This window comes from Oncorhynchus keta, chromosome 26 (assembly GCF_023373465.1).
Source record: "Oncorhynchus keta strain PuntledgeMale-10-30-2019 chromosome 26, Oket_V2, whole genome shotgun sequence".
Lineage (NCBI taxonomy): Eukaryota > Metazoa > Chordata > Actinopteri > Salmoniformes > Salmonidae > Oncorhynchus > Oncorhynchus keta.
In genome coordinates, this window is record NC_068446.1 from 24968868 (window position 1) to 24986597 (window position 17730).

Sequence of the window (17730 nt, forward strand, 5' to 3'; positions counted from 1 at the left end):
ACACACACACACACACACACACACACACACACACACACACACACACACACACACACACACACACACACACACACACACACACACACACACACACACACACACACACACAGTATCATTCTATATCAGGCCCTGGTTAAGCCCTGTGACAGCCTGGGGGCACTGGACACCCACTCTACATGGTGGCTGGGCTGGCCAAGTATGTATTGGGTGGTGTGATTCCACAGCTCTTGGCTGAGTTTGATAAAGATTAATACAATCCCATTTTCTGCCCAGGATTGCCTTTCCTAATGTGATTCCCCTCTCTCTCTCTCTCTCTCTCTCTCTCTCTCTCTCTCTCTCTCTCTCTCTCTCTCTCTCTCTCTCTCTCTCTCTCTCTCTCTCTCTCTCTCTCTCTCTCTTCCTGGGAAACACTAAGCACCTTATCCATGTAAGGAGTGACAATGAGAGAGTGAGGCAAGCAGTGTTAGTGTGCTGTAATACTCTAATTCACTGTAGATTAATTATCTCAGGATAAACAACGTCAGGGTACAGGATTGGGCCAGGCTGAAACACAGTATGGCAAATCCTCCTCCACTCCTCTCCAGGCTGGCCAGTGGCACACAGTAGCTCTGTGTCATGGACTGGCTGGTTAGAGAGACGTACATTACCAATCAAAAGTTTGGACACACCTACTCATTCAAGGGTTTTTCTTTATTTTTCCTATTTTCTACATTCTAGAATATCAAATCAAATGTATTTATATAGCCCTTCTTACATCAGCTGATATCTCAAAGTGCTGTACAGAAACCTGGCCTAAATCCCCAAACAGCAAGCAATGCAGAAGCACGTTGGCTAGGAAAAACTCCCTAGAAAAGCCAAAACCTAGGAAGAAACCTAGAGAGGAACCAGGCTATGACGGGTGGCCAGTCCTCAGTTTCAAATGTTCAGAAATGACCAGCATGGTCAAATAATAATAATCACAGTAGTTGTCGAGGGTGCAACAGGTCAGCACCTCAGGAGTAAATGTCAGTTGGCTTTTCATAGCGGATCATTGAGAGTATCTCTACCGCTCCTGCTGTCTCTAGAGAGTTGAAAGCAGCAAATCTGAGACAGGTAGCACGTCTGGTGAACAGGTCAGGGTTCCATAGCCGCAGGCAGAACAGTTGAAACTGGAGCAGCAGCACGGCCAGGTGGACTGGGGACACCAAGGAGTCATCATGCTAGGTAGTCCTGAGGCATGGTCTTAGGGCTCAGGTTCTCCGAGAGAGAGAAAGGAAGAAGGAGAGAAAGAGAGAGAGAATTAGAGATAGCATTCTTAGATTCACACAGGACACCAGATAAGACAGGAGAAATACTCCAGATATAACAGACTAACCCTTGCCCCCGACACATAAACTACTGCTGGAGGCTGAGACAGGGGGGGTCAGGAGACACTGTGGCCCCATCCGATGAGACCCCCAGACAGGGCCAAACAGGCAAGATACAACCCCACCCTCTTTGTCAAAGCACAGCCCCCACACCATTAGAGGGATATCTTCAACCACCAACTTACCATCCTGAGACAAGGCTGAGTATAGCCCACAAAGATCTCCGCCACGGCACAACCCAAGGGGGGGCGCCAACCCAGACAGGAAGACCACGTCAGTGACTCAACCCACTCAAGTCACGCACCCCTCCTAGGCACGGCATGGAAGAGCACCAGTAGGACAGTAACTCAGCCCCTGTAATAGGGTTAGAGGCAGAGAATCCCAGTGGAGAGAGGGGAACCTGCCAGGCAGAGACAGTAAGGGCGGTTCGTTGCTCCAGTGCCTTTCTGTTCACCTTCACACTCTTGGGCCAGACTACACTCTGTTGTTGTCTGTGTCACACTGCTTTGCTTTATCTTGGCCAGGTCGCAATTGTAAATTAGGACTTTTTTCAACTAACCTACCTGGTTAAATAAAGGTGAAATATATATATATATATTTTAATCATAGGACCTACTGAAGAGATGAGTCTTCAATAAAGACTTAAAGGTTGAGACTGAGTCTGCGTCTCTCACATGGGTAGGCAGACCATTCCATAAAAATGTAGCTCTATAGGAGAAAGCCCTGCCTCCAGCTGTTTGCTTTGAAATTCCAGGGACAATAAGGAGGCCTGCGTCTTGTGACTGTACCATACGTGTAGGTATGTACGGCAGTACCAAATCGGAAAGATAGGTAGGAGCAAGCCCATGTAATGCTTTGTAGGTTAGCAATAAAACCTTGAAATCAGCCCTTGCCTTAACAGGAAGCCAGTGTAGGGAGGCTAGCACTGGAGTAATATGATCAGATTTTTTGGTCCTAGTCAGGATTCTAGCAGCCGTATTTAGCACTAACTGAAGTATATGTAGTGCTTTATCCGGGTAGCCGGAAAGTAGAGCATTGCAGTAGTCTAACCTAGAAGTGACAAAAGCATGGATTCATTTTTCTGCATCATTTTTGGACAGAAACTTTCTGATTTTTGCAATGTTACGTAAATGGATAAAAGCTGTCCTTGAAACAGTCTTGATATGTTCGTCAAAAGAGAGATCAGGGTCCAGAGTAACACGAGGTCGTTCACAGTTTTATTTGAGACGACTGTACAATCAAGATTAATTGTCAGATTCAACAGAAGATATCTCTGTTTCTTGAGACCTAGAACAAGCATCTCTGTTTTGTCCGAGTTTAAAAGTAGAAAGTTTGCAGCCATCCACTTCCTTATGTCTGAAACACAGTCTTCCAGCGAGGGCAATTTTGGGGCTTCACCATGTTTCATCAAAATGTACAGCTGTGTGTCATCCGCATAGCAGTGAAAGTTAACATTATGTTTTCGAATGACATCCCCAAGAGGTCAAATATATAGTGAAAACAATAGTGGTCTTAAACGGAACCTTGATGAACATCAAAATTTACAGTTGATTTGTAAGAGGACAAACCATCCACAGAGATAAACTGACATCTTTCCGACAGATAAGATTTAAACCAGGCCAGAACTTGTCCGTGCAGACCAATTTGGGTTTACAATCTCTCCAAAAGAATGTGGTGATCGATGGTATCAAAAGCAGCACTAAGGTCTAGGAGCATGAGGACAGATGCAGAGCCTCGGTCTGATACCATTAAAAGGTAATTTACCACCTTCACAAGTGCAGTCTCCGTGTTATGATGGGGTCTAAAACCAGACTGAAGCATTTCGTATACATTGTTTGTCTTCAGGAAGGCAGTGAGTTGTTGCCCAACAGCTTTTTCTAAAATGTTTGAGAGGAATGGGAGATTTGATATAGGCCGATAGTTTTTTATATTTTCTGGCTCAAGGTTTGGCTTTTCCAAGAGAGGCTTTATTACTGCCACTTTTAGTGAGTTCGGTACATATCCGGTGGATAGAGAGACGTTTATTATGTTCAACATAGGAGGGCCAAGCATAGGAAGCATCTCTTTCAGTAGTTTAGTTGGAATAGGGTCCAGTATGCAGCTTGAAGGTTTAGAGGCCATGATTATTTTCATCATTGTGTCAAGAGATATAGTACTAAAACACTTGAGTGTCTCCCCTGATCCTAGGTCCTGACAGAATTCTGCAGACTCAGGACAGCCTGGCTTTGGAGGAATACGCAGATTTAAAGAGAAGTCCGTAATTTGCTTTCTAATAATCATGATCTTTTCCTCAAAGAAGTTCATGAATTTATTACTGCTGAAGTGAAAGCCATCCTCACTTGGGGAATGCTGCTTTTTAGTTAGCTTTGTGACAGTATTAAAAATACATTTTGGATTGTTCTTGTTTTCCTCAATTAAGTTGGAAAAATAGGATGATCGAGCAGCAGTGAGGGCTCTTCGATCCACGGCACTGTCTTTCCAAGCTAGAGACACCTGAAACCCCACCTCTTTAAGGAATACCTAGGATAGGATAAGTAATCCTTCTCACCCCCCCCCCCCTAAAAGATTTAGATGCACTATTGTAAAGTGGCTGTTCCACTGGAGGTCATAAGGTGAATGCACCAATTTGTAAGTCGCGTCTGCTAAATGACTTAAATGTAAATGTAAATGTAGTCTGAAGACTTCCAGTTTGGTGTAATAGTGAAGACATCAAAACTATGATTAAACACATATGGAATCATGTAAGTTGTTATACAAATCAAAAAATATTTTATATTTGAGATTCTTCAAAGGGGCCAAAATTTGTCTTGATAACAGTTTTGCACACTCTTGGCATTTTCTCAAACAGCTTCATGAGGTAGTCACCTGGAGTGCATTTAAATGAACAGGTGTGCCTTGTTAAAAGTTAATTTGTGGAATTTCTTTCCTTCTTATTTCATTTGAGCCAATCATTTGTGTTGTGACAAGGTAGGGGTGGTATACAGAAAATAGACCTATTTGGTAAAATACCCAAGTCCATATTATGGCAAGAACAGCTAAAAAAAAAATGACAGTCCATCATTACTTTATGACATGGTCAGTCAATGCGTAGAATTTCAAGAACTTTGTAGTGCAGTCGCAAAAACCATCAAGAGCTATGATGAAACTGGCTCTCATGAGGACCGCCACAGGAAAAGGAAAAACCAGAGTTACCTCTGCTGCAGAGGATAAGTTCATTAGAGTTACCAGCCTCAGAAATTGCAGCCCAAATAAATGCTTCACAAAGTTCAAGTAACAGACACATCTCAACATCAACTGTTCAGAGGAGACTGCGTGAATCAGGCCTTCATGGTCGATTTCCTGCAAAGAAACCAATATTAAAGACCACAATAATAATAAGAGACTTGCTTGGGCCAAGAAACAGGAGCAGTGGACATTAGACCTGTGGAAATCTGTCCTTTGAGATTTTTGGTTCCAACCGCCGTGTCTTTGTGAGACGCAGAGTAGGTGAGTGGACGATCTCCGCATGTGTGGTTCTCACCGTGAAGAATGGAGGAGGAGGTGTGATGGTGTGGGGTACTTTGCTGGTGAAACTGTCAGTGATTTCTTTAGAATTCAAGGCACACTTAACCAGCATGGCTACCATAACATTCTGCAGTAATATGCCATCCCCTCTGGCTTTCGCTTAGTGGGACTATCATTTGTTTTTCAATAGGACAATGACCCAAAACACACCTGCAGGCTGTGTAAGGGCTATTTAACCAAGAAGGAGAGTGATGGTGCTTCCTCAGATGACCTGGCCTCTACAATCACCCACCCTCAACCTAATTGAGATGGTTTGGAATGAGTTGGACTGCAGAGTGAAGGAAAAGCAGCCAACAAGTGCTCAGCATATGTTGGAACTTCTTCAAGACTGTTGGAAAAGCATTCTAGGTGAAGCTGGTTGAGAGAATGCCTAGCGTGTGCAAAGCTCACCAAGACAAAAGGTGGCTACTATGAAGAATCTCAAATATAACATATATTTTGATTTGTTTAACACTTTTTTGGTCACTACATGATTCCATATGTGTTATTTCATAGTTGTGATGTCTTCACTATTATTCTACAATGTAGAAAATAGTTTAAAAAATGAAGAATCCTTGAATGAGTAGGTCTGTCCAAACTTTTGACTGGTACTGTATATGTCAGATCAGTGTTATTTTATTTAGAGATATCATGAATGGGCGTTCACACCTGTATGCATATGATTTCTAATCCCTTTATTTCACAAAACTGAGTATTCAGGCAACACCAGAATGAATTGTCATGTTAAATTTTGATGGAATGGTATTAATTATTTTGTATAAGGGAAATGTCTTCATGTACACAATGCTCTCTGAATGCTGTAGAGGTCTGTTTGAATGTGCTGTGTCGAATGTTTTGAAGGGAACTTTGATTTTAATAACTTGGACACACTCCACTGATTTTAATCACCCAGCCAGCCTTTCCCAAAGAGAGTGTATCTTGGCAATAGAGAAGCATTGTTTTCATTCTCTTTCTATGGTTTTTCGCTCTTCACACTTTCACTTGCAGAATAACAGAGTACCACTAGAGGGCGGTACAAATGTCTAAATAAGAATTCTGGTTGAATACCAGTGCCTGTTGGTCAAAACAAAATCAGAAAGGTAATTTATAAATTGAGTGGATGGTAGAATCATTTCAAAAGACCTTTAAGAAAGAAATCAATCAATGGCCAAAAACATAAACTTTGAATTTGATGTAATAATTTCAATAGTGCGTTATGCGACTGTGATATGTGGTTGTCTTACCTACCTTAGTTGAATGCACTGGCTAAGAGTCTCTGCTAAATGACCTACATGTACATGTAAATGATATTGATTAGTGGGGTTTCCATATCAACTAATGGTGAGTCAACAGCCTATACAGGTGGTTTATTGGGGCTAGTTGCTCTCATGCTGTCACAGTGACCTCTGCTGCCTAGTCTACCACTCTGTGCTTCCTGCTCTCTCTACTCCACAACACTCACTCATCTGCAATGTTTTAAGAGCAGTTAGAGTATCTGAGAGGATTTCTACATTAAGATTCTTGAATCCTAATGGATTGGGCTTCAACCTCCTGATTGCACTCACATCGATTATAGTCTGTGACCCAGCAGGTGAACCTGCAATATCATCAGCCTTCCATTGGGAAATGCCCAAAAAATATGCAGCATCGGTGGAATACACATTCACGAATACACACACACACACACATGTACGCACATGAGCTGGTACCTTAGGGACACACAGTGTAAGAGAGGGAGAAGGTGTTGATTAATGCAGTACTCAGGGGCCTGCAGCCTTGGCAGAGGGTTTAAGAGAGTGGGGAGTTTGCAACTCTTTCGGGCCCCCTCTCCAATCTAGAGACATGAAGTGTAAAATTGGGCACTTTCTCAAACACACTCCGTCACACAGTCTTTCTCAAACACACTCCGTCACACAGTCTTTCTCAAACACACTCCGTCACACATTCTTTCTCAAACACACTCCGTCACACATTCTTTAGCATGAGTGGAGAAGGAAGACACATTCCGGCTGGCTGTAATAGAGACAACACAGAGAACAAATGTTGTTGCCTTGTGCAAAATGAATAAACTGATACCGATATTTTTAAGGCTGAGATATACTGTGCCATCTTGTGCTTTTCCAGTCTTAAATAGTGGTTTCATACCTCACTTACATAATGTACATATTATGCATAGTCTGGGGCAGCAGGCACCCTAGCGGTTAAGCGTGTTGGGCCAGTAACTGAAAGGTTGCTGGTTCGAATCCCCAAGCCGACTTGGAGGGGAATCTGACGATGTGCCCTTGAGCAACGCATTTAACCCTAATTCCTCCTGTAAGTCGCTCTGGATAAGAGCGTCTGCTAAATGACTCAAATGTAGATGTAGTCTGATCTGCATAAGAATGGCGTGATAGTAATATGACATGTTATTCCTCTTGGAGAGATTTTGAGTTGACATTTTCGCCCGAAGCCCTTTTGAATATCTCTGACCATGCTTCTATTTTTATTTCCCTTACAGCAACAGCGACGTCTAGATCTCCTAACCATCACCAGCCCTGGTGAGTGCCCACTGTCTACTAACTAACTGTTCTGATGCTGATGGGATGTGAGTGAGTGAGTGGAGACACTGGACAAAAACAACCTCTGTTCTCAGAGATGATAGTCACTACTAGCAAACAGTACACATGTAGGGATAAAAGTGCACTGGATAACTCAGCAGTACAGGATCAGTTACCAGACAACCTGGTGTCATAATTATACCACACTGATACCGCACACTCACAGTCACTTTAAACTTTGAAAATGTCTGCACAATGATATAGCAATGTGAATGAAGACATCAAAATATCTATTATGTTTATTTTTGTTTAATTTGATTTGATGAGCGTAGCTCCTGTCCATTATTTTCATATTATATGGTATTATGAAACAGCATGTGTGTGATGCTCAGCAGAGCTGCAATGTGTTTTGTGATCTGGAGCTCCCCAGTTGGACTGGTGCTGCTGTAAAGAGTCTTTGCTCGGGAAGGGGAACTCAATGTCTTGGAAAAGCAGCTGGGTGATGGAGCAAATTGCAGAGATGGCAAGAGGAAACAGATGGGTACGCCAGAATGGATACAGTGCCCATATGTATAAAGGATCTGGATGGTCTAATATGCTTTGATTAAAATAATGTTTATGTGAGACACGTGGAGCCTGCTAATTTCCCAGATTTATTTTGCATTTGTTTCCCGAGCCCAGACAAGAATATCTCTGACCTTGACATCTCTGGTAAGGGCAAATAGACACTCAGAAAGAGAGAGAGGGCAACATTTAGCGTTGTACCTCAAATCAGGTTCTTTGTCTCTTTTTTAAGTGACAACCATTCTGCTCAATGCACTGGCCAGTTTGGTTATTTTCCTGGTTTTTCATTTTATTCCGTTTGTATTATCTGACTATACTGTACTGTATTCCTGTCAGACATATTGCATGGTGCACTGTGCCACAATTTACAGTCGGTGAACAATAAGGAATCAAATGAAATAAAGCATTGTTCACTTCCCCCCACTTGTGGCACTTCACTGGGCGCTGGCAATCTGTGAGAAGGTTATTATGCCCGTTGAATGCAAAACAGCCTGTGCTTTTAGATGAACGAGGCTGGTAGAGAGGCAACAACAGGAAGACACTCTCTCCCCTTCTGCCTAAAGATTAAAAGAGACTATTTTCCTGTCACCTCTCTCTTCTTTGTCCTCTCTCCTCCCCCCCTATATTTTCTCTCCCTCCCTTTCTGTCCTCTCTCCAACCCATCTCTCCTCTTTCTTTTACGTGCAGTCGGGATGTGGGGCTGCAGACGGTGCAGGGGGTGTGAGGACACTAATAATACTAAGTGGGTGCTACAGCTGTGGCTGTGGGGGTCTGAGAGAGGTGCAGAGGAGAGGCCCCCATGCAGCTCAATGAGAGATGGTGTATGTAGGAGGGCTCCAGGATGCTTCGTAGATCAGAATCAACCATCCCAGCCCCTGTTTCCATCCAGGGGCCCTCATTAGCCCCTCTATCTGAAGTGCATTTCACCCACAACCTCGGTATTCCCTATTTAATTGGACACTTGAGCGGAGCATTGCGCATCTGGCTCTATTGAAGTCTGACATTTAAGACTGCTGACCTTTCCAGGCCCTCCACAACTAAATAATGATTAGCCCTGGCCATTGTTCCACCACAATCGTACACACACACACACACACAGTGGTGTGCACAGGAAAAGAGGAAAGGTGCTGAACTAAACACCTGCAGTATCTAGCAGTCTCTGACCAAAGTACACACTATACGTCCAGAAACCTTTTATTCACACAAATGCTGGGGGGAGAGGCTTCGGGTGTTCACAATAGAAAGATTGGGTGCAGACATTCTATTGTCAATCTATTGATCTGAATGCCCTTTCCATTTCTGTGGACATCTTACAATAGTGTGTCGATCTAAATTAACTGTGCTTGATGGTGTTTAGTCCCTTTTTCCCTCATATGCTCTGTGCATTACAGGGTGTTAAAAAGGTCAATTACATTCATGAGCTTTGGATAGATGTGCGAGGCATCGGAGCAGCAGAAAGATAATAGACAACCTTCAGATCTCTAATGGTGTGGTCATTTCTCTTCAGTCTCTGTCTTCACGGTCTCCAGGGCTGTGGGACTCCACTCGCTCTGGGCTCTGATAGTAAAGAGGGCCTCAGATACTATATAACTCTCTCTCTCTCTCTCTCTCTCTCTCTCTCTCTCTCTCTCTCTCGCTCAATACCTTTCAGTTCCTCTTCATTTATCTCTATCTCACAATTACCACGCATGCCTCGATCAAAACAAAGGCCTCACAAACAAATTAGCCCGAGGTAAGGTGGGCTGTTTGTGGGGAGAGATATTGACAGGTTCCGTCACACGTCTTATGCATGATGTGACAGTCAATATGTTTTGCCCAATGTTCTATTGTCCTTCAGTTTTCATTTACATATATACCACAATATTTTTCAAAATGTGTATCTCCGTTTCTCAAACACATGCCACTCCAAGTTCGAGAACTGGAGTCTGGAGTAGACTAGATGTAGGCCTATACAGAAAGCCATTCATTCCTTGTGAAAAGCTGAAACTGAAAGAGCCCATTTGTGCATTTGTATTTCCACTGGCATGGCAGTATTTCATGCCAGAGGTCTAAGAGGCTGAGGTCTGAGAGGCTGCACGTAATTTTTTTGCTTTCTGTCCCATGTGGCAGAGGGATGCTTTTCATGGTGCCATGCTGGGTAAGTCTGCTGGTGTGATAGACACTGGAGAGAGGCCCAGACTTTGGCTACTGGCTCTGCTCCCCAGGCCAGGCCTCGACTTTGTGTGTGGATCGGACTGGGGCTCCAGCCAGCAGGGCAGCAGGACAGCTGCACAGGCCTGCACTCAATACCTGGGCTCTGAAGCTGGAGCTGGGCTCGAGCAGAGAGATGTGTCTTTAATGGAGCACAAGGACTTGGCGCCTTGCTGAGAGAGAGAGGGACATTATTTATAAAACACTATCAGGGCTGTGTATAATCAAGCAGCTGTGAAAACAACACTTCCTAATATTGCCCTATTTATATTCTTTCTCCGTGAATTTGCATATTTTATCTCCCTGCACTTCATTATAGGGGACTTATACAACACAAACAAAGAGAGGGATGAGCAGAGGAGGGAGGGGGGATGTCTCTTCTCTGGCCGCCTTATATTGACTATTTTCCAGTAGATTTTTTCGAAACCCTCTCAGAAGCGTGGCTAAAAAAGCAAGCTGATGAATTGAGAATGAGTGTGATAATTCAGCAGGCACATATGAGGGGGCTATGGAGTGGGGTGGCACAATAGGGAAAAATATTTAGATAATATGCATCCCTAAACCAGTATTTAAAGGCCCAGTGCAGTCAAACACGTGATTTTCCTGTGTTTATATATATATATATGCACAATATGAGGTGGGACTAATACTGTGAAAATGTGAAAATGATGATAATGCCTTTTTAGTGTAAGAGCTGTTTGACAAGACTGCCTGAAATTTCAGCCTGTTTTGGTTGGATGGAGTTTTGGACTTCCATGGTGACATCACCATGTGGTAAATTAGTTAATAGACCAATAAGAAAGAGTTCAAAACTTCTCTGCCAATACCTGAACATTTTCAGTTTCCCCCTCTACACTCAGACCACTCCAAGACAATCCTAGCTAAATTCTTGCTTGAGAAATTACCCTTTGCTAAGAAGCTATTTTTGTTTCTTTTTGAAAATTTAATTGAAAATAATCACAGTAAGGTACTTAATTGTTACCCAGAAATTATTTGATATCCAGATACAAACGGCTGCATTGAACCTTTAAAACATGTATCTTGCCTACCCACATGCTTTTTGACTACTTATGCCTAGAGTCAATATCCCCTGCCTTGCAAATACAACAATTTCACGCACTCTTCACATAATCAGCCATGGGTTTCGTGTTTGGCATGTTGGAAAACGTAAACAACATTTTCACAGCCTCTTTCTCCAACAGGGAAGACATCTGTGATTATTTCTTTGTCATCAGAGCCACCACTGTTGTTGAGCACTGCTGTGTAGCAAATCCTTATAGAAAAAAAAGATTGGATTTTTGTTCCTGGGTGCCTTTTGTATCTCCAGTAAGGAAGTGTATAATAGAGGTTGATGCCGTGGTGTCTGTGCTGTGTGGATTGAGTTGGTGGGGGCTGGTGTGTGTGTGTGTGTGTGTGTGGAGTTGTCTGTTTCTCAGAGCCAGTGCAAAAACCATAGCACCCATTGAACAGCAGCAGTCTCTGCTCTGCAACCTGCTCAGGTACAGTGTTGATATGGTAACCTGTTGGCTAGGCAGCCTTGTTTGCATGTTTACTTCAGCAGCCTTTTTTTCATTCTCTTACTTGCCGGTGGCGTCCTGTGTTGGCTCAATAAGGAGCAGCTAGCTGTCAGGATGTATCTGCCGCGCAGCACTTGGTTATCAGATCATGTCTCCATGTTCCCTTTCACCTCAGACATTTTCGTGTTCTAACAGCTCAAGATGAGCTGTGTTTTCACTGTGTCATATTAGCTTGCCTCCATTTTCTGGATGTGAAAGGAAATGTTTGATGCAACTCCACTGTGTCACAATCAAAAGGGAATCTTGCTCCGTTTGCTCATTTTGAAGGGGCCCTTCTATCTGTTGTGAAATGTACACCGAGTCTACAAAACATTAGGAACACCTTAATATTGCGTTGCACCCCCTTTTGCCCTCAGAACAGCCTCAATTCGTCAGGGCACAGACTCTACAAGATGTCGAAAGCATTCCACAGGGATGCTGGCCCATGTAGACTCCAATGCTCCCACAGCTGTGTCAAGTTGGCTGGTTGTCTTTTGGGTGGTGGACCATTCTTGATACATGCGGGACACTGTTGAGCGTGGAAAAACCCAGCAGCGTTGCAGTTCTTGACACATTCATACTGCCGCCTGGCACCATACCCTGTTTAACGGCACGTAAAAACTTTTGTCTTGCACATTCACCCTCTGAGTGTCTTACATACACAATCCATGTCTCAAGGCTTAAAAACATGCCTACTCCCCTTCATCTACACTGATTGAAGTGGATTTAACAAGTGACATCAATAAGGGATCATAACTTTCACCTGGATTCATCTGGTCAGTCTATGTCAGGGAAAGATGAGGTGTTCCTAATGTTTGTACACTTGGTGTACCGTCTCTTTGCTTCTTTTGGGGGGTTCACTGTGGACCTTTTGATTCTCAACTTTACCCTGTGAAACGAAGCAGGGTGCAAAACATAGTGTGGCACAAAATGGTGTTATTACTCTGATTGAAAATCGACCAAGCCGTTAAACAAATGTGTGTATCCATTGCAAATGACTTGTTTTCATTTTGAATCCCAAGAACTTAGACACCCCCCCTGTGGGTGGCAAACACAAATGAATTGTATTGTATGAATACATATTTCTAGAAAAAGAAAACAGCAAGAATCAAAAACATGGCTTAGTTCTTTGGACTTAATTCAACAACTCAGCTGTGATATCTCATTAGCTTCAAATACATGTTGTGCTCCAATTATAGGCCTTCAAACTGATGCTGAGAAGGTGTTTGTGAGGGGAGATGACCCTGAGTGTCTATGACTTGTAGGTTTTGGCTTCAGGATCCTGCTGGATGGCTAAAGGCACAGTTCCTCCTCATGTGCCGCTTGTCCCTCAGCGGGCTAACTGCTGTTTGGGCATGGGTTTATCTACTATTATCTGTCAAACATCGCACACCTGCTAGCGACGCTGGCCTCTGGTGCAATCCCATAGGCAACGTGCTGTCAACACCAACACCTACAATGTGTCACTTGCTGCCTCCATTTGTGGCAGCTCCAGGGGCTGTGGGGATAACCATTAAGCCCTATTCCCTATGACCAAAGCCTCCCCAACAGCTATGTGTTTAGTAAGCTGACAGTTTGTGGAATTGGATAAATAGAAATATGATAGAAATACACCCAAATAAGTTACTTTTTATTAGATATTTGCTGTCCATTGTTTGTCATATTGACATATTGAAAATATTTGAAATATTCATGATACACTTTACAGTACCAGTCAAAAGTTTGGACACACCTACTCATTCAAGGGTTTTTCTTTATTTGTACTATTTTCTACATCATAGAATAATAGTGAAGACATCAAAACTAAGAAATAACACATATGAAATCATGTAGTAACCAAAAAAGTGTTAAATAAATCTAAATGTATTTTAGATTTTAGATTCTTCAAAGTAGCCATCCTTTTCTTCATTGACCGATTTGCACACTCTTAACATTCTCTCAATCAGCTTCATGAGGAATGCTTTTCCAACAGTCTTGAAGGAGTTCCCACATATGCTGAACACTTGTTGGTTGCTTTTCCTTCACTCTGCGGTCCAACTCATCCCAAACCATCTCAATTGGGTTGAGGTCGGGTGATTGTGGAGGCCAGGTTATCTGATGCAGCACCGTCACTCTCCTTCTTGGTAAAATAGCCCTTACACAGCCTGGAGGTGTGTTTTGGGTCATTGTCCTGTTGAAAAAGAAATGATAGTCCCACTAAGCGCAAACCAGATGGGATGGCGTAACGCTGCAGAATCTTGTAGTAGCCATGCTGATAAAGTGTGCCTTGAATTCTAAATACAGCACAGACAGTGTCACCAGCAAAGCACCCCCACACCATCGCACATCCTCCATGCTTCACGGTGGGAACCACACATGCAGAGATCATCCGTTCACCTACTCTGCATCTCACAAAGACACAGCGGTTGGAACCAAAAATCTCAAATCTGGACTAATCAGATCAAAGGACAGATTTCCACCTGTCTAATGTTTATTGCTCGTGTTTCTTGGTCCAAGCAAGTCTCCTCTTATTATTGGTGTCCTTTAGTATTGGTTTCTTTGTAGCAATTCGTCCATGAAGGCCTGATTCACGCAGTCTCAATCTGAACAATTGATGTTAAGATGTGTCTGTTACTTGAGCCCTGTGAAGCATTTATTTGGGCTGCATTCTGAGGTGCAGTTAACTCTAATGAACTTATCCTCTGCAACAGAGGTAAGTCTGGGTCTTCCTTTTCTGTGGGGGTCCTCATGAGAACCAGTTTCATCATAGCACTTGATGGTTTTTGCGACTGCACTTGAAGAAACTCTGAAAGTTCTTGGCCCACAACAAGGAGTAGCTAGAGTGCGATGGGACAAGGAAATCCTGGCCGGCCAAACTGTCTCCTAACCTAGACGACGCTGGGCCAATTGTGCACCGCCTCATGGGTCTCCCGGTCACGGCCAGCTGTGACACGGCCTGAGATCGAACCCAGGTCTGTAGTGACGCCTTAAACACTGCGATGCAGTGCCTTAGACCGCTGTGCCACTCAGGAGGCCCCCCAGTAGACAAATCTGGGTTTGGCGGATGCCAGGAGAGCGCTACCTGCCCGAATGCATAGTGCCAACTGTAAAGTTTGTTGGAAGAGTAATATTGGTCTGGGGCTGTTTTTCATGGTTCGGGCTAGGCCCCTTAGCTCCAATGAAAGGAAATCTTAACGCTACAGCATACAATGACATTCTAGACGATTCTGGCCTTCCAACTTGGGGCAACAGTTTGGGGAAGGTCTTTTCTTGTTTCAGCATGACAATGACCCTGTTTACAAAGTGAGGTCCATACAGAAATAGTTTGTCGAGATAGGTGTGGAAGAACTTGACTGGCCTGTACAGAGCCCTGACCTCAACCCCATCGAACACCTTTACGATGAATTGGAACACCGACTGTGAGCCAAGCCTAATTGCCCAACATCAATGCCCGACCTCACTAATGCTCTTGTGGCTGAATGGAAACAAGTCCTTGCAGTAATGTTCCAACATCTAGTGCAAAGTCGTCCCAGAAGATTCGGGGCTGTTATAGCAGCAAAGATGGGACCAACTCCATATTAATGCCCATGATTTTGGAATGAGATGTTCGACGAGCTGTTGTCCACATACTTTTGGTCATGTAGCGTATATGCAGCTAAATAACTGTAGTGTCAATTCTTTATAGTCTTTCTGTCCATACTAATACAGCTTTGAGAATTCATATTACGAGATTGCAGAATATAGCCCCATGACCCTCGCCAATCAATACAAAATTCCCTGGAGGAAGAGTGGCCCTAATGAGCTGAATTGACCGGCACTGAAATATGATCACTATTTCTGCAGCAGTCATTTGTTCTTTTAAGAAAATATAAATTTACTCTAGTGTATCAATGAGAATACACTGCAGGATGGCGGGGGGAGCGATGATACCTCTTTAAATATTTAATGAAGGAGTTACACAATAAAGTTTGTTCGTGCTCTTTCTGTCAGTTTGGAAGTCTGACTACTTCATGGTCAGCTAGTTTTTAATGAAATGTTAATTAACAGGCAAAATAAAGGAACTCTACTAAGACACAACCCCCCCCCCAAAAAAAATAAAAGCATTATTTTTATGTAAATAGTCCTTTGAAAAATAGACTCTCCCATGTTTTAAAAAGCCTGTCTTGGAGTTACTACCATACCCTCATTTCCTGTGAGTGTTTCCCTTAAACAAATGATCTTAAGGCATACTTCTAATAGTTGTCCAATTGATCCTGCTGTCCCTGCTGTACTCTCATATGCTTGGCCAAGGGCATAGCATTCTGCATGCCAACCTGCTGCCAACAGCCCCGGCCAGCCGTCAGACACACCTGTGCTTGCGTCTGTCCATCGCACAGATTGGCACAGGTTCTTTGTTTTGATTGGCTGTGCGCTTATGCTAATAATACCTAATGTCACAGCGTTTCCACCAAAATCCCACATCCACTTGAAAACCCCGTCCAACACACAGGCATGGAGGCACTAAAGACCTGCTGTGATCATAATGCGAAGCCCGTTTAAATTCCGGTCACAACGAGATGACGTCCGTCTCAGCAGTCTAATTCCATCATCAACATCATTACTGCTATTATCCCATGTCTATTTTTAATACGGGGTAATGTATCACCAATAAAGATAAATGAGGGAGGCAGCGAGGAGGTAATTGGCAGGACATGATGTCTGACTCTGCACTGACTAAAGTCTACAGTGCCAACTGCTCCCAAAGCTTCAGGAAAATGTATCCTTTATGTGGCCTAAGTGCTCTTTTAATAGCGTTTGTCCTCATTGTATTACCTTCCAACTGTTCTATAAATGTGTGTTTAAATGTATGTATTTAAGGGTGGGGAAAACTTCATAGTTGTAATGGTTTTAAGTATATCTATTCTCATTCCACAGTATATAGAATTAGTGTGCAGATCTGTTACACTACATGCTGGGGTCAGGTTGCTTGAGGTAGGATAGGGGAAGTTCAGTCTTAAGCCTGAGACACTTCAAGACAACAGCTCCTGGAATTGAGCGGTATTATTGTGCCAGACATGGGCTTGAGGACCTAGCAATTAAACAGTAGATTAGATTAACAGTAATCCTTCATTGGAGATGAGAAACTGCTGAAATCTCTTGTCCACCAGTGAGACTCACTGGTCTTGTTTATTAAAGTGTTCTTTGTCTTACTATTTCAGAATTTCAGAGAATTGTTGTCTATTTTATTTTATTTATCCTGGTAAGATGACTGAGAACACATTCTAATTTACAGCAACAACCTGGGGAATGGTTACAGGGGAATAAATGAGCCACTTGGAAGCTGGGGGATCATTAAGTGGCCATGGTGGTATGAGGGCCAGATTGGGAATTTAGCCAGGACACCACCAGGGTTAACACCCCTACTCTTACGATAAGTGCCATGGGATCTTTAGTGACTACAGAGAGTCAGTACACCTGTTTAACGTCCCATCCAAAAGACAGCACCATACACAGGGAAATGTCCCCAATCACTGCCTTGGGGCATTATTTTTAGACCAGAGGAGAGAGTGCCTCCTACTGGCCCTCCAACACCACTTCCAGCAGCATCTGGTCTCCAATCCAGGAACCAACCCTGCTCAGTGTCAGTGGGATGCAGGGTGGTATGCTGCTGGCAGTGATTGACAAACTGATACACAACAAAGGTTCCTATGAATATTAGCATTGCAGTATTTTGCACAACCCCAGAGATAAAAGCAGTTACCATATTGGAATAGGAGATCAAGTTCTATTACAATAATTGAAATAGCCATCCAGATACCTGTCCTCATTCTCTGTCTGAGAACATCTCCACTGGACCAGCATATCTCTCACAACCCTCAACAAGGGAAAACTCACACTAACATAACAGCAACCTATGCCTCAAGCCTTGATGTCTGTTCTGAATTTTTTTTAAATGCAATGAAATTGCAGACGAGAACAGCGTCCAAGTTCTGCATGAGTTACTTTTCGATTACGACTGGCGAAGCAGAAAAACAT

General features: G+C 43.2%; 1 protein-coding gene across 1 annotated transcript in view; it reads left to right on the forward strand.

Moving 5' to 3' along the window:
- LOC118359141 (cytosolic carboxypeptidase 6-like) overlaps window positions 1-17730 on the forward strand; it is a 447711-nt gene that overhangs the window by 305221 nt on the left and 124760 nt on the right. Inside the window, exon 6 of the mRNA XM_052480434.1 lies at window positions 7387-7426. Within this exon, the coding sequence (XP_052336394.1) occupies window positions 7387-7426 (40 nt within the window). The remainder of the gene's footprint in view (window positions 1-7386; window positions 7427-17730) is intronic.